This window comes from Culex pipiens, chromosome 3 (genome assembly GCF_016801865.2).
Source record: "Culex pipiens pallens isolate TS chromosome 3, TS_CPP_V2, whole genome shotgun sequence".
Taxonomy (NCBI): domain Eukaryota; kingdom Metazoa; phylum Arthropoda; class Insecta; order Diptera; family Culicidae; genus Culex; species Culex pipiens.
The window spans coordinates 27,491,364-27,508,633 of NC_068939.1; the positions used below are offsets into that span (position 1 = coordinate 27,491,364).

Genomic DNA, 17,270 nt, shown 5'->3' on the forward strand with positions numbered 1-17,270 from the left:
TTTCAGCTGTAGAACTCAATAAGGAGTACGTAAATATTGTAATTCCAGTATTAAACTTTACATCCCCGTTTAACCTTTAAATTGACAAAAATCGTTTTTCAACTAAATTAAGAACATTAAAAATTAAACATTGAACTCCAGAGCAAGAAAACTTCGAACTATTTTTCGGAACTGGGAGTTGTAGGTATTTTTATTAATTTATACTTTTATCTCCCCATTTGAAAAAAAGTTCAGCACAAGCAAAGTACAAGGTGAAATGTAAACAGAAATGGTTCATTCTCTACTAACTCACACAAAATCGGAAAAATAGGTTTTCCCAACCCCTGTTCGAATTGCGTGAAACTTTGTTCTAAGGGTTGATTTTGGTCGCTAATTACGAATCCGAGGCCCATTTTTCAATATCTCGTGACGATGGGGTGGTACGACCCCTTCTATTTTTAAACATGCGAAAAATACGTGTTTTTCAAAAATTTGCTGCATGAAATGGTGATGATGGAAATTTGATGTCAAAGGGACTTTAATGTAAAATTAGATGCCCGATTTGATGGCGTACTCAGAATTTCAAAAAACGTTTTTTTCATTGAAAAATAAACATACAAAAACAGATTAAAAATTTCCGCCATTTGTGTTACTCGACTAAAACAAAATTTGGGACATGTTATTTTATGAGAAATATGATGTTCTTTTCGAATGTGCAGTAACTCAGAAGGGTAATTTTTTTTCATTTAGAACAAAAAAAATCATTTTAAGATTTCGTGTTTTTTGTAACTTTGTAGGGTTAAAAGATTCATTTTTTTGTTCTAAATGAAAAAAATACCCTTCTAGGTTATTGCAGAATCGAAAAAACATTAAAATTTCCCTAAAAATTACATGTCCTTTGGCCAATGGCGAAAATTTTAGAACTATTTTTGCACTTCTCTGCCCTACGATTTTGTATAACATTGTTAAACTCTAAAAATATCTCTGCAAAGTTAGGAAAAACCTCAAAATATTCAAATAGAAAATTCTGTTTTATATTTAAAAAAAATGGTTTGTCGGAGTATCAAAGATCCGTAAAGTACAGTAAATTTATCATTTAATGACATATTTCACGATTTGTAACATTTGAGTAACGGGAGGTTTCAAAACCATTTTTTTTACTTTTTTTAATGAAAAAAATATTAGTTTTTCGGAAATTCGAATACGCCATCAAATCGGGAATCCAATTTCGCATAAAAGTTTCTTGGACTACAAATTTATACTTCATCATGGTTTGGAGCTAGAAATCATTGAAAACACATAATTTCGAAAAAAATTTACTCCCAATTCCTGATTTGATTTGATGATTTTATGTGATAATCAAGAGAACCACCAATATGACCTATATAGCGGTTACATAGAATTACAGTTGACCCCGAATTCGTGATCATGAACCAAAAATACCTCTTTGTACAAAGTAACATGGAAAAAATACTAACCAAAGAAGAAAAACATAAAACAAAAGCTGCTCAAAAGCATCTCCTGAAAAGTGGAACAAAGCGTTGAAAAAATACAGGCAAAATTTAAAATGTATTTTATCTCTTTAAAAACAAACTAATTTTTCAGTTACTTGTCTGTGTTTTGAAGCGCGACAAAGTTGTGATGCACAACAATGTCATGTTGCACTCAAATGTCACGCAACATTCTTCCCCTGAAAGTGTTGCAGACACTTCGCTCGCAACAAAAAACACCAATTGCCTACATTTCGGCGTTTTCTAAATAACCCTTAACGCTTCACCACCCTCTCTCACCTGTTATTATTGCATACTGCGGGTGCAGTAAATCGGCCACATCGGCCACGCTGAGCGGTTCCTCCGCCGAGCTAACGCTCGAAGCCATCTGCTGCTCGGCGACCGCCCCCAGGTGCACTCCTCCGCCCCCATTTCGCTGCACTAACCCCCCAGCGACGGATTGTGCCACCGGCGGAACTCCGTGGCCCACCGTCGTCGTTATCAACGAGCTACAGCTGCCGTAGGTGTTCATGTTCAGGTGGTTCCCATTTTGGCAAACGTTTTCGATTAGTTTGTTCACGTTGGTGGAATTTTGCGCGTTCTGGCTGAGCACGGTTTGCACCGAACTGAGCGACGTTACCGAGTTCTGGTGCTGGAATAGATGCTGCTGCTGCTGCTGATGGCCACCGTGGATGACCGAGTGGTATGACGAGGTGCCGCTGGCGACCGGACTGGGAGATTCTGGAATAGGGAATGGGAAAGAGAGTGGGTTAATAATTTTAGTTTTTTAATTAAGAAGGCAATTTTCTTGGATCCAATGGGGGTGGAACCCCCTTTTCTATCCTCCCTCCTCGTAAAACTAGCTTTTTTGAAATGTTTTTTTTATAACTTTTTAATTTACGGTCCACATTCGGTGAGTGAGTGTTCGTGTGCAGCGATGATGGTTGGTTTACGACGACGGAATAAATTACGTTCTAAACCTTGGTGGAAATGATCGTCGTCGAGGAAAGCATAGACCCACGTGAAGCGCAGCATAAAACCATAACGAAACCTCCTCCACCGCCGATGCTGCCGGCTAAACATTCTCAGCCGCATCCACATCACGGATGGATTGAGATTGAGCGATTTATCGTGCACCTTAACTGGGTTTAACCCTCGACGATCGTCTTAATTTTTGAAAAAAAATGAACTCATTTCCATGCATTTTCAGTCTTCAAATTTTTAACCTAATATTTCCCAAAAATAGACAAATTTAATAACTTTGGCAGTTGAGGGTTCAGCTGCTGCACCGCAGCAGCGACGGAATTATTGGTTTACTTCCCTCTGTTTGTGGCTGGGGCCATTATCACCGCGGTTGGATAAGGCACATACACCACACTGAGCACGCAACAATCAGTGATGTACGCTTGTCTGTGGTTTGCACGCGCGAATGCAACAACCCAACTGCACTAGGCCAATTCTTTCGGAACCATTTCCTCGCCCAACTTAGCTTTTTTTTTACACTTTATTTGGCTAATCAAGCCAGCGAACATTCCGAGATGTTGGGTTTTTTTTTGTTTTCAAAAGTTAACCGCAGGAAATTAATGCTGAATTGTGTGCATCGCTCGCTCCACGTTTGGGGCTTATGTGGAGCTTATTATTTGAGTAGGGCACTAGGGAGAATTGTTGGTTGCGTGGTGGTTGAACAACGATTTAATTAAAAGTAGTCAATATTAGCTTGCCGGCAGGCTGAGAAGATTTCTTGCTGGAGAAATTAAAACTTAAGTTATTCTTTGAATCAAGGGTCCTGATTGCAACATATTTTGAACTAGTTTTTCTCTTCCAGTCTTTGCTAAAATTTGTATGAAATATGATTTGCAACTTCAAAACGACTTTAAAAAATTAAGATAAGCTCAAATTAGAACCCCAGAATAGATCGTTTCCCAGAATGCTATTTCTCAGAATAAATTATTCCCCAGAAATGTTTGATGTTTTTTTTCGAAAGTAGGGAAATAATGTAAACCATTGTCTTTTCTTATTGTTGATGTACCAATCTTCCTTGAATCTTCTAATATTGAAAATTTGAAATCATAAAAAACATAATTCACTTTGACCTTCATATTTCACGTAAAAATTACCAAATTGCAAAAAAAAAACGTTACTTAATCCACTTTTAGGTGGTTGGTGCCTTCCTCTCATTTATAGTGATTCCAACCCCCCTAAAGTGTCCACATGTTTATGGATATCCCCTAACGTTTGCAGCACCTTAGAGGTCCTAATAAAAATAAGTGATGAGTAAAAAAACAGACTAGGGTATTTTAACCATTAGTGGACCCCCTAGTAGAGCTAAAACACATTTTTCACAAATTTTCAATATTTCAAGCACTTTTTCATAACCCTTTGTATAAAACAATGAAATCTGAAGTCTTCTGAACAATTTTGACTATTTTTTACATCAGTTATTTGTTTTTGAGCAGAAAAATAGCCATTTGAAAAAAAAAAGTTTTTTTGCCTTGTTATGGACCCCCTTTTCCTATAGTGGACCCGGGTCCATAATCCGATTGTGGACCCGGGTCCACTATAGGCAAACTGTTATTTTTATACCAAATTTAACCGATATTTGATGTTTTGATGCATAGTGTAGGTCTAATGATAGATATTATGAATAAAAGATGGATTTTGCTCACTTTTCATTATAAACAAATATGTTTTGCTAACAAATTTTGCTTTAAACAACAACAAAAAACCTAACAGACATTTAAACACATTTATTTCCGAAAAATATCAGAGAAAACGTTTCAAAAACCACTATAAACATAAAAATTACAAAAAAAAAGTAATCTTGATGCAAATTTTTCCATATTAATTACATAAATGGTTGACCGAAACTAAATAATAGATTTGTTTACAGTTGCTGATAAAACCACGCATGTTTATTTAAAAAAATGTTTTGTTATTGATTTATTATTATAAAATATCATTTCAAACTGCAATTATGATGCTTCAGTTAAGTACAATTAACCATAGTTTTGATTAATTATGAATTTTTACGGCTTCAGCATTTTTGGTACTTTTAACATGAAAACAGCTATATTTATACTCATAATTTAAAAATATGCGTTTAGGTTGATAACAACAAGCATTTATTGTATGTTTTAGAGAAACTTTTGCTTGAATACACAGTTTTCTTCATTTTTGAAGGTTAAATTAACAGGGGTCCACTTTTGGAAAAGTTTGGATTTTCGTTGTCCTATATTGGACCCCCCTAATTTTTGCTCGAAAATGAGCAGTTCTTCGTTTTATTTTAGTAAAGATCCTTAAACTTACATTATTTCGACTTGCTGAAGTTAAATAATCAGTCAAAAAATTATTGGATGGTTAATTCAATTATAAAATATAAATGCAGTTTTGTTGTGAAAATGCTAGTGGTCATGGCTGATTTCAGATGTCGAACTCAAAACACTTATTTTGGTGAAAAGGACAATTCAATGTCAGTCAATATTGTTTTAAATGATGCTGAACATGCCAAATAAATGATTTGTAGACAACAACACGCTTGAAATTGTGATTTTATTGAATTTTTCATCAAAAACCCTTCAGAGGGTCCACTATAGGAAAGGGGTCCACTAATGGATAACGTACCCTACCTACAGACTTTTTGTCAAGATCAGACCCGACCAGTTGAGGTTATGTGAATTCAGACCATTTTTTAAACTGCTTGTAATTTAAGATAGGTAAGTCAGATCTTGAAAATTCTTACACCACTTAAAAGGTCTTCTCATATGCTTTCTAAAAATATATAACATGTGAGGGTTTCATGAAAAAAACACCCTTTTTACCATAATTTTAATTTAATATGAAACAGTTTTTTTAACATAACTTTTTAAATACATGATAAAACTGCATGAATTTAAATAGCAACTTAGGGGACGTTAAGACGGATCGATCAAAACCATTCCGGCCAAAAACGGTAGAGCCTGTGACGAGATATTCCAGTGACATTGATTCGGTACACATGTCTACATACAGCCAAACACACAGACATTTGCTCAGCTGGTGATTCTGAGTCGATATGTACAAATGAAGGAAGGTCTAGGAGGTCTAAATAAAAAGTTCATTTTCCGAGTGATTTTATAGCCTTTCCTCAGTAAGGTGAGGAAGGCAAAAACACACACATATCAGTAAAATAGGACCAAAGTTTAGAGTTCATGAAAGTATTTTTATTACATTGCAACTCAGGGATGAGTTGTTCGGAAACTGATAAAGTCCTAAACATCCAAACTTATTATTTTGAAATTTGATTTTGAACTAATTGGTCAAACGTTACAGTAATTATAGGGTATTTGTCCCTATTTTGGGCCTACTAAGCCGAGCGCACTTTTTATTTCGGTGTTTTCTCAAAAGCTGCTGAGCAGTTCTCTACTGAATCGGTCTTTTTTCTTTCATTTTAATTTTTGTATTTTTTAATCCGGCTGAAACTTTTTTGGTGCATTCGGTATGCCCAAAGAAGTCATTTTGCATCATTAGTTCGTTCATATAATTTTCCATACAAATTTAGCAGCTGTCCATACAAAAATGATATATGAAAATTCAAAAATCTGTATCTTATGAAGGAATTTTTTGATCGATTTGGTGTCTTCGGCAAAGTTGTAGGTATGAATAAGGACTACACTGAAAAAAAATGATACGCGGTAAAAAAATTGTGTTTTTTAATTGAACTTTTTGTCACTAAAACTTGATTTGCAAAAAAACACTATCTTTAATTTATTTATTTTTTTATGTGTTTTAGGGGACATCAAATGCGTTTTCAAAAATTTCCAGAATGGGCAAAAAATCTTTGATCGAGTTATGATTTTTGAATCAATACAGATTTTTCAAAAAATCGAAATATTGGTCGCAAAAATTTTTCAACTTCATTTTTTGATGTTAAATCAAATTTGCAATCAAAAACTACTTTAGTGAAATTTTCATGAAGTGTACCGTTTTCAAGATGTAGCCATATTTAGGAATTTTTTGAAAATAGTCGCAGTTTTTCATTTTTTTAAATTAGTGCACATGTTTGCCCACTCTTGAAAAAAATATTTTTAAAAGCTGAGAAAATTCTCTATATTTTGCTTTTCTGAACTTTGTTGATACGACCTATAGTTGCTGAGATATTGCCATGCAAAGGTTTAAAAAGCAGGAAAATTGATGTTTTCTAAGTCTCACCCAAACAACCCACCATTTTCTAACGTCGATATCTCAGCAACTAATGGTCCGATTCTCAATGTTAAGGTATGAAACATTCGTGAAATTTTCCGATCTTCTCGAAAACAATACTTTTAAAATTTTCAATCAAGACTAACATTTCAAAAGGGCCAAACATTCTATAATACGCCTTTTTAAAATGTTAGTATTGATTTTAAAAAAATTGTAAATATTTTTTTCGGAAAGATCGAAAATTTCACTAATGTTTCATATTTTAACATTGAAAATCGGATAATTAGTTGCTGAGATATCAACGTTAGAAAATGGTGGGTTGTTTGGGTGAGGCTTAGAAAACATACATTTTCCTGCTTTTTAAACCTTTGCATGGCAATATCTCAGCAACTAAAGGTCGTATCAACAAAGTTCAGAAAAGAAAAATATAGAGAATTTTCTCAGCCTTTAAAAAATATTTTTTTCAAATGTGGCCAAACATGTGCACTAAGTTAAAAAAAATGGAAAACTGCGACTATTTTCAAAAAAGATACCTAAAAATGGCTATAATTTGAAAACGGTGCACTTTATGAAAATTTCACTGAAGTAGGTTTTGATTGCAAATTTGATTTTACATCGAAAAATAAAGATAAAAAATTTTTGCGAGCAATATTTCGATTTTTTGAAAAAAATAAGTGTTGATTCGAAAATTCATAACTCGGCAAAGATTTTTTGCACAACCTGGAAATTTCTGAAAAGTTGGCATTTTATGTCCCCTTAAACATATAAAAAAAAAAACAAAAAAAAAATAAAAATAAGTGTTTTTTGCAAATCAAGTTTTAGTGACAAAAAGTTAAATTAAAAATCACCAATTTTTTTTTACCGTGTATCATTTTTTTTTCAGTGTAGTCCTTATCTATACCTACAACATTCCGGAAGACACCAAATCGATCAAAAAATTCCTTCAAAAGATACAGATTTTTGAATTTTCATTTATCATTTTTGTATGGACAGCTGCCAAATTTGTATGGAAAATTATATGGACAAACTAATGATGCAAATGGCTTCTTTGGGCATACCAAAGGCACCAAAAAAGTTTCAGCCGGATTAAAAAATACAAAAAAAAATCGGATGGCCGAAATTTCAGAGAATTGCTCTTTTAAAGAATATTCTTTGAATGAACTTAGCCTGAATGTAAGATAACTTTTCAAAAAAATTCAATGAAAAGTTTGAAGTTTAGTTAGAAAAATATTTGCAACAGTGTAAGAAAAACTAGGGTGCCGAGAATAAGGGACTTTTTCTCAAAACCTCACTTCACAAGCTGAATATTGTTCGTTGAGCTATTTTAGGACTCTGGACCAAATATGAGCAAAATCGGTCAACATTTACCCATTTATACTCGAAGGTGAAGTTTGTATGGGAAAAATCGAAAAAATGTATGGAAAACCCAATTTGCACGGTGCGTTACTTCCTCTAAGCATTCCCAAAAGTGAGATTCTCATTGTAAATTTAAAGCTCTACAATTTTGTAGAACATACCAAAGCTGTAAAACTTGATCCTGAAAAGTTATTAGCGACTTGAAAAAGTCATTTTTGCATGGAAAACATTATTTTCACCAACTTTAGGCTCGGGTATCAATGGGCTAACCGCAACCAATTACACTCAAAATTTGCACAGATATTTTTCTGGGCACTCACGCGTATTTTTAAGTGAGATTAAGATTGGTTGCACAAAACTTAAGCTAAACCTTACTTTTGAACTAGTGTTCATAATATAACATTCTACTTTGAAAATGGCTCAAAAAATTACAAAAAAATCTTATTGTGAAATCTAAATTTGCACATCTTGACATCAAACTTTCCATTTTTCTGAAATCTTCAGAGCTCTTCAGCCACCGTACAACCCATCCCTCGAAAGACCGGATGCCAGGCATGCTGCTCTTGGGGCATATCTTCTTCTTTCTTACGCTGAAGAAGCCCACCGCAAGCATCACGATATGATATGGTTACACGTTTAGCATATTAGCCTCCTCAGTTCGTCGTACACGGATGATGTTGACCCAGCAGGCCGTGAAAATGTCGTTGGTTCGTGTGTCGCCCCTCTGATGCTTGCTGCCCCGATTTGAGTGTGAAGATAAAAGTGTGGCTCTGGATGTCGTCGGATGACACCCAGGCACGGCCTGCTTATGCTTGAGGCGGGGGTTTGCTTCCTTTACAACAAAAACATCGTTGGGTTGGGCTTATCGGTAACAAGTATGAGGATGAGATCGAACTGCCGGCAGCTATACGGATGACATTGGCATTGAAAGTGAGAGTGGTCGGCCTAGCTTTCTAAAAATGGTAGCAAATTCCGACTGCAATTGTGCACTTTTACTTAGTTTTTGAAATGTCCCCTGAATCTACTTGGATTTGTTTACGTCACGTGTTAAGTACCATTTGAACGATTACGTCGCTGGGCTTGATTATTGTAATTGGTGAAGCACGTAGTGCCCATTACGATTGTATCGTGCTGGATTAGAACCTCGATGACTTCCACGTGCGAAACTTCGAATGAGTTTGTGAGAAGTATCTAACTAATCAATTAGATGTTTTTGTTAGAAATTGAAGGTTAAAATGATACAGCAATTTGATTGTTTTTTTTTCATGAAGAAACGTTTGAAACATACTTTTTAAACTCAATTAATCAAAGTAGAATCCATTTCCAATAGCAATAAATTTAACTCTAACGATTCCCAAACCAAATTTGCAACAGTCAAACAGTAAGCAATTGCATCGAACCCAGCTGGCGTCGCCGTGTCGTCACCGACGTCGATCGTTGACAGCCGAGAAACGTGACCACGGCGATGAAATCTGTCCCGGGCTGGCGAGTCCAGAACCGTGGTCGTGGTGCGGCCAAAGTTCAAAAGACACGATCGTCAATGGAAAATACAACCATGGGCATCCCGCACGGCAATTTGCATAATAATGTCTTTCCTCTTTCTTAACTTTTAGGCTTTCAATGCTGGCAGTACGGTCTTTCCTGTGATTAATTGGAGGCAAATTTTGTACGGGCTGGACGTGGCTGGAATGATGTTGGTTTGCCGAAGTTCTCGGACTTGTCGTCGGACGAAGGTGTTACGATTAGAAATTCCTAGTAGGTAGGCCCCATTGTTACACGAATCTGGAAGCACCTCTGAAATGTGTTAAATTAAAAGTTAAAAAGAATCATTCCATGACGATGGCGATGAGAGAAAATTAAATCCCCCACTCAAACATTCCTAAATCTCATTTTCTCCGCAATGGTCAACAAAGCAAGCCTTGCCCCGAGGGGCAATTCGTCGGCCAACTCGATTGGCAAAGAAGACCTGACCAAAAAGGGGACGGCAGCTCACCTCAATCCGAGTCACCCACGCCACCCAATCAAAGCAACCCAAGTTTGGGCCGCACTTGACGTTGAGGTTAGGTGCTTTGAGACGACAAACGTTGCGGGGAGCAACCGACGAACAAATGTTTCACTTTGGCCATGTCACTGTCAGGTTGGTAATTTGACACAGACCGCCGGCCTGGTAGTGGTGTCGGAACTGTTCCTCGCTCAACCGGAACATGGTTCCCCCTCCCTCTGACCCCTACCCTCCCGCAGCGAATTCCCCAAAACCCCGGATTGCTTCGATGGGAAATTTCAAGGCATTGTTGTTTGACCAGGGGCGCGCGCTCTCGCGTTCAAAATTGGGTTATTTCTACACCTTGTTTGCGGTTTTGGCGACGAAGATCACGAAGAATCTCACCAGCTGTGATTAATCATCGCGTTCAAAGTGTCCCCGCCTCAATTAGTAAGATTAGGATTTATGCGAGTAATTTGCGACAATAAATGGCGCCAGTTTTTCCGCAGCCGGCGACCTCCATCGGGCACAATGGGCAGATCTTGTCGTGGGGGTCATGTAGATGGTAACCCGCAATTTGTTCATCTGTTGTACGATACGGATCTTCCACGATGTACTCTCTCTCTGAATGGTTTTCCTTAATTGGCCTTAATTGTGGGAGAAATGCCACCCCCGAAGTCAATCAACTCTGGGTGCGAAAAAAATAAGGAAAATCAAACAGCCTTTTGAATAGGATTGTTGAAAATAATAAGTTCTTCGTTGATATTTAAAATTTTGCAATTATTTTTATTTTTCAGTGTTTTTATCAAATATGATTTTTAGCAAGATGAAACTGGTCCAAAACTAGGCGTAAAAAGATATTTTTTTGCTGTTGGTCCTACACTCAAAATTCAGAATCGAGATAATCGTTCTCTCAAAATTTATTGAGGGCTCAGTGCCAAAATCGATAGAATAATGGTACCAACTCACACCATCATAACAAATGAGTTAATTCGTTAGTTGAATCAATAAATCTTCAACAAGTGTCATACATCGACTTCTGACTTCTCCATGGTCACCAAGCTGTGGTGGCCGAGGCAGCTAAGTCATTGGATTGGTTTGTCAAAAATCTCTGGTTCGATTCCCGTTGTCGACACTTTTGGTTTTTTGTTTGACGGATGAACTTTTTTTGCAAATGAACCTCGAGAGAATAGTTCTATCGCCCATCTCGAGCTGTGTTCTCTGCGTCCGTGAATGGTACCACTATTCTCTCGACTCGAGACCATCATTCTCTCGGACTAGCGCTGCCAGTTTTGGGTGTAGTTCATCGCTGAAATTATCGCCGTTTTAGTGGAAAAAGTCGATTTTTTCCCGATTTCGTCATTTTTCCATTTTTGCGCGTGATGCGTCGAAAAACCCAGTTTTTATTTTCAAAAAATCGTATCTCAGAGTATTGAAACATACATGTAAAACATTCCGAAGAATCTGATAAAAATATTTTTGCAATTCCGTCGTGAAACTACTTTTTTTTCCTGTCATTCTTGAACGACGAAATAGCCTACTTTTCTGTACCAAAAATAACAGAATCGAATAGCAACACTTTTCAAAATAAATGCTGAAAAGTTCTACTTTGCAGCACTGAAATGGGTGCTGAAAAGTTGAACTTTTCAGCACTTGTTTCGAAAAGTAACACTTTTGAACATTTTTTTTTATTTAAACGATTTATTGACAAAATACATGAAAATTCGACTTAAAATTTCACTCAATGGGTGTTTTTCTAAATTGCAAAAAATGTTGTAAGGAACTCGTTGCAAAACTTGATTTTTTCAGCACTCGTCGTATTTATCCAACTCGGTGAACCTCGTTGGATAAATGTCCGACTCGTGCTGAAAAAATAATCTTTTTGCAACTTGTTGCATAAACTACTATTTCAGACATAGGCTCTTTAGTCCTGAGACCTTCAAAACATCATTGTAAGTTTTCATACGACCTTTTCAAATGTTAAGGTAGTTTTTTGGAACTTCTTTTTATTTTGCACAAATAGCCAAACTAATCACCTTTCCTAAAGATTAAGTTTTAAGTTTTAAGTTTTAAGTTTTAAGTTTTAAGTTTTAAGTTTTAAGTTTTAAGTTTTAAGTTTTAAGTTTTAAGTTTTAAGTTTTAAGTTTTAAGTTTTAAGTTTTAAGTTGTAAGTTTTATGTTTTAAGTTTTAAGTTTTAAGTTTTAAGTTTTAAGTTTTAAGTTTTAAGTTTTAAGTTTTAAGTTTTAAGTTTTAAGTTTTAAGTTTTAAGTTTTAAGTTTTAAGTTTTAAGTTTTAAGTTTTAAGTTTTAAGTTTTAAGTTTTAAGTTTTAAGTTTTAAGTTTTAAGTTTTAAGTTTTAAGTTTTAAGTTTTAAGTTTTAAGTTTTAAGTTTTAAGTTTTAAGTTTTAAGTTTTAAGTTTTAAGTTTTAAGTTTTAAGTTTTAAGTTTTAAGTTTTAAGTTTTAAGTTTTAAGTTTTAAGTTTTAAGTTTTAAGTTTTAAGTTTTAAGTTTTAAGTTTTAAGTTTTAAGTTTTAAGTTTTAAGTTTTAAGTTTTAAGTTTTAAGTTTTAAGTTTTAAGTTTTAAGTTTTAAGTTTTAAGTTTTAAGTTTTAAGTTTTAAGTTTTAAGTTTTAAGTTTTAAGTTTTAAGTTTTAAGTTTTAAGTTTTAAGTTTTAAGTTTTAAGTTTTAAGTTTTAAGTTTTAAGTTTTAAGTTTTAAGTTTTAAGTTTTAAGTTTTAAGTTTTAAGTTTTAAGTTTTAAGTTTTAAGTTTTAAGTTTTAAGTTTTAAGTTTTAAGTTTTAAGTTTTAAGTTTTAAGTTTTAAGTTTTAAGTTTTAACTTTTAACTTTTAAGTTTTAGGTTTAGTTTTTAGTTTTTAGTTTTAAGTTTTTAGTTTTTAGTTTTTAGTTTTTAGTTTTTAGTTTTTAGTTTTTAGTTTTTAGTTTTTAGTTTTTAGTTTTTAGTTTTTAGTTTTTAGTTTTTAGTTTTTTAGTTTTTAGTTTTTAGTTTTTAGTTTTTAGTTTTTAGTTTTTAGTTTTTAGTTTTTAGTTTTTAGTTTTTAGTTTTTAGTTTTTAGTTTTTAGTTTTTAGTTTTTAGTTTTTAGTTTTTAGTTTTTAGTTTTTAGTTTTTAGTTTTTAGTTTTTAGTTTTTAGTTTTTAGTTTTTAGTTTTTAGTTTTTAGTTTTTAGTTTTTAGTTTTTAGTTTTTAGTTTTTAGTTTTTAGTTTTTAGTTTTTAGTTTTTAGTTTTTAATTTTTAGTTTTTAGTTTTTAGTTTTTAGTTTTTAGTTTTTAGTTTTTAGTTTTTAGTTTTTAGTTTTTAGCTTTTAGTTTTTAGTTTCAATATTTTTAATGTTACTTATTTGATCATAAACTTTACATAAATCAATGATTGAATAACTGATTTATTGTGCATTGGACTGACGTGAACTCGAACCCCGAAAAATTGATAGTTGTTCAAAATTGATCAGTCGATAACTCCATCATAAACAAACGGTCACCGTCGAGACTTCACGATAAAATCACCCGTCACTCACAGACTACGTGACATCAGTCCATCCCGCAAACACAAAAGATCAACACTCGCTCTCCAGCTCGGTTCAGAAGGTTACCCGGTGCTCCAGTTCCGTTCAACAACATTACGCCGAATGCCAATTGTGGATTCTATACATAGCGGTGCGACTGTACGGCTAACTCGGCCGGTGGCTTTTAAATCATGACTCTCGGTCGATGGTCATGTTTTATTTGTTGGATATTCTCTGTTTTTGTTCCCCTTTGATTGGCTTGGGTTTACGTTTATTATTTATTTATTCATGCATTGTAGTTTAGGTCCGTCTCGATGTCTCGCATTCGAAACTGTTGCTTCTGGTTTTGATGGTTTGTAGGTTATGTTAGCTTCAAAGCATGATTTGCAACCGAGTAAGTCACATTTGAAATGCTAAACTGCCGTTCTACGCATAATTGTCCCATGTCAGTTTTGGACGATTTTGACTTTATGACATTTTTAAGTTTAGTTTGATGTGTACTTTAAGAAAAACACATAAAATCTGGTACTTTGTTCGGAAACTCATCAAAAACAACACCAAGTCTGTTTGTCCCATCGTTGAACTTCTACGCATAATTGTCCCACCAAGTATTTTCTTACACGGAATCATTAGTTTTACTAAGCATTATGCATTGTTTACCTGTTGTATAGCAAGAGGATCACAAATAAGGGTGATAAACTACTAACTGGGGCGATTAGGGACACATAGGGCGAATAGGAACCCACGGGACAATTATGCGTAGAAACACAGAAATCGGTCGAAAAATTTCAATCGCGTTTTTCTCAGTTGCACTTTTTTGAACATGGGACAATTATGCGTAGAACGGCAGTAAAGTCCTATCAATTAACTTGAAGCTTCTGGTTCGCCAGATCCAAGCATGCACTGCACCGATAGCAACCCAGAAGTTCAGCTGCACTAATTTCTTCCGGGACGGTGCTGGTCGCCTGCTGGTCTGTCAAAGGTAAACACACTACCCGCTCGGACAGTGATATTGGACCAGAATGTAAACAAAAAGGCCCAGCGCAAACTGATGGGAACGTTCGTCACTGGTGAAGACGGTTGGACGGTTTCGGTCTCTAATCGAAAATAAACAAAACTGTTTGTGGTTGACCCACATTCACCGAACCAGCAACCCATGGAATGAGGAAACTTGTGCAAATCTACATAGCGATAGCTGTCTACAGGACTTGAACTAAGAACCAGTGTAAACCCATGCAGCAAAACAGATTTAAACTCAAAATGTGGGTAGTTTTGGGTTAGCGTGTAGCAATTCTTCCATCGTGACAGATTGCTCCAAATAGACGAGGGGATCATCATTTTTGCCACACTATAATTCGCGAAAAACACGCAATTTTAGCGGCCAATTATTATATCAACAGCGCTTGACGGATCGGACGAAACACCCGAAAAAAACTAGTTGAACGAATTCATAAGTGGATAATCGTCGCCGGCTGCTTCGATTTCGACGCCGGTCGACCATTTCTTGATCGATCCATCCTCATCACACAGTAGGCCTGCGGCGTTGACGCCACGTGCGGCGTTTGTTTACATCGCCGGGCCTCCCCCAAATTTATGCAACAATTTTTGTTTTGGGGTCCCATGGCAACGCGCAAACCACTACATTGTTTTTTTTATGCGGATCTCCACCCGATCGTGACGGCAGTGACCGCGGGAACAAGGGCGCCCTCGGGTGCCGGGTGGTGGACGCCACTGTCAATGTCAACTTTGCGTGTATATCCCCGGCAATAAAAGTTAGGGGTTTTTTTTACTCTCTTAAACGTAATGTCGCGTGTGGAAGCGCCATTGGGGAATTAACATATTTAGCGACGCCACGGAATCGACGAGACGGACGGCAGACGGCGGGAAATTAGTGAAAGAATTTTGCTAATTGAACTGCACACAGGCTAATTGAACTGAAAGAAGAATCTAAGAATCTGTTATTGATTTATAGTTGTCAAATGTCAATTTGAACATTGTTTTTCAGTTCAATAACAAATTATTCTAAAATAATATGCAATACAAATTATTAGGGTTAGTGAATTTTCACGATTTCGCGGACAGCGTGAAATTCGTGAAATTTGAAGATTTCCGTGAAATCCCGTGAAATTTATCAATTTTCTTAAATCAATTCTTTAAAATAACAACATAATATGGGAACCATACCCTTTTTCAGCCTATTTCTATTATCGGCCTATCAGCACTTTGATCATGAATTATAACTTTCATAAAGTGTTGTCTGTTCCAAAGTAATAAATAGCTCAAATAAAAGTGAGCAAGCAAGTCTCCATTGTTGATACATCTGAAAATGTTGATTGAATAGCGGAAAACATTAGTTTCCAAAATATCTAAGTATTGACGAAAATTTTTTTTTTTTAAGCCCAAACATGCTAAATATGATTATCAATGCAGAAAAATGCATTTTAAATTGTTTTCAGATGATTAGACTAATATTTTCATTGAAACTTTGATTTTTTTTTTGAAAAATATTTGTTTCCCCCTGATTTTTCAGACCAATTTTAAGGGAGGGGGGCATGAACTTTGAAAAATATTGCAACGGCCTAATATGAAATTTGAAAGATATATTTTTAACGAAAATAAAAGATTCTAGCTTGGTTTGTTCAAGATTAAATAAATAGTTTTTTTTATCTCTTTAAGTTCACCTTTTAAGAACATTTCAAATTTTTTTTCTGAGTTCTGTTTAACTTTCACGACCTTTGATTATTTGGGTAGATGGTTTCCGTGGAATTAAAAAATATATTTCTTTTTGTTTTTTGCTCTGATTTTGAATCAAATTTAGAAAATTTCGTTACTTCGTTACGTTAATTTAATCTTATTTTTGCCTGGTAATTTTTAATTTAGTTCTTGAAAAGTGAGATGAAAACCTTAAAGCTATTTTTACTGGGCAAAATGTCACAAAAAATATTTTGAATGTTGGATTGTTTTGTTAAGTTTGGCTTCGATAAGAAATACAATGAGATGTAAAAAGATAAAATATCAGCAAATCATTGAAAACTGTTTAGCTATATTCGTCGGACATTTTAAAAAATCAGCTTAATAAATGACAATATGCATGCCTTTGGTTTCCATAAATACACATAGAGCCCATCCATTAACCAAGCAGATTTTTTTTTTAATTAGTTAAAGCTTTTGTTTGTGTCACGCTCAAAATAAATTGAGATTTCTTGAGTTTATTAAAAAATAATTCATATAATATATAATAAATACATAACAAAGCATAAAAAGTATCTAAGTTTAACATAAGATTTTCATAGTTATTTTGATGTTTTTCACGTCTGCGTTCAGTGAAATTTGGTGTTCTGAAATTAAGGTCACCGTGAAATTTGAAATTTTTGAGCGTGAAAAATCACTAATCCTACTAATTATATTTAATGTAGGTACTTAAATTTTTGAATTGAAAGTTGAATTAAATTTGCAAATGAAAAGAACCTTATAACATTTCTATAAAATATATCATTTTTTATTTAATTTAAACCATTCAAGGGAAAATTTCAGTTAACAAATGATTTTTAGAAAAGGTTTAATGTACGTCCTTTTTTAAAAATATGATACTTTGAGAATCTAATCTAATCTAATCTAATCAGACCCTAGCGCAGCCAATCTTTCGAAGGGATCCTGGAGAGTGCCTTAGGTTAGATTACGCCTAGCACTCTTCTTGTCATTTATTAACATTTGTAGTGCGCCATTGCATTAGAATGCATTGAAACATCACAAGCGTTAAAGCGGC

General features: G+C 34.6%; 1 protein-coding gene across 1 annotated transcript in view; it reads right to left on the reverse strand.

Annotated features, from left to right (window-relative positions):
* LOC120425861 (guanine nucleotide exchange factor DBS-like) overlaps window positions 1-17,270 on the reverse strand; it is a 135,319-nt gene that overhangs the window by 93,101 nt on the left and 24,948 nt on the right. The window contains exon 2 of the mRNA XM_052709335.1: window positions 1,770-2,210. Within this exon, the coding sequence (XP_052565295.1) occupies window positions 1,770-2,210 (441 nt within the window). The remainder of the gene's footprint in view (window positions 1-1,769; window positions 2,211-17,270) is intronic.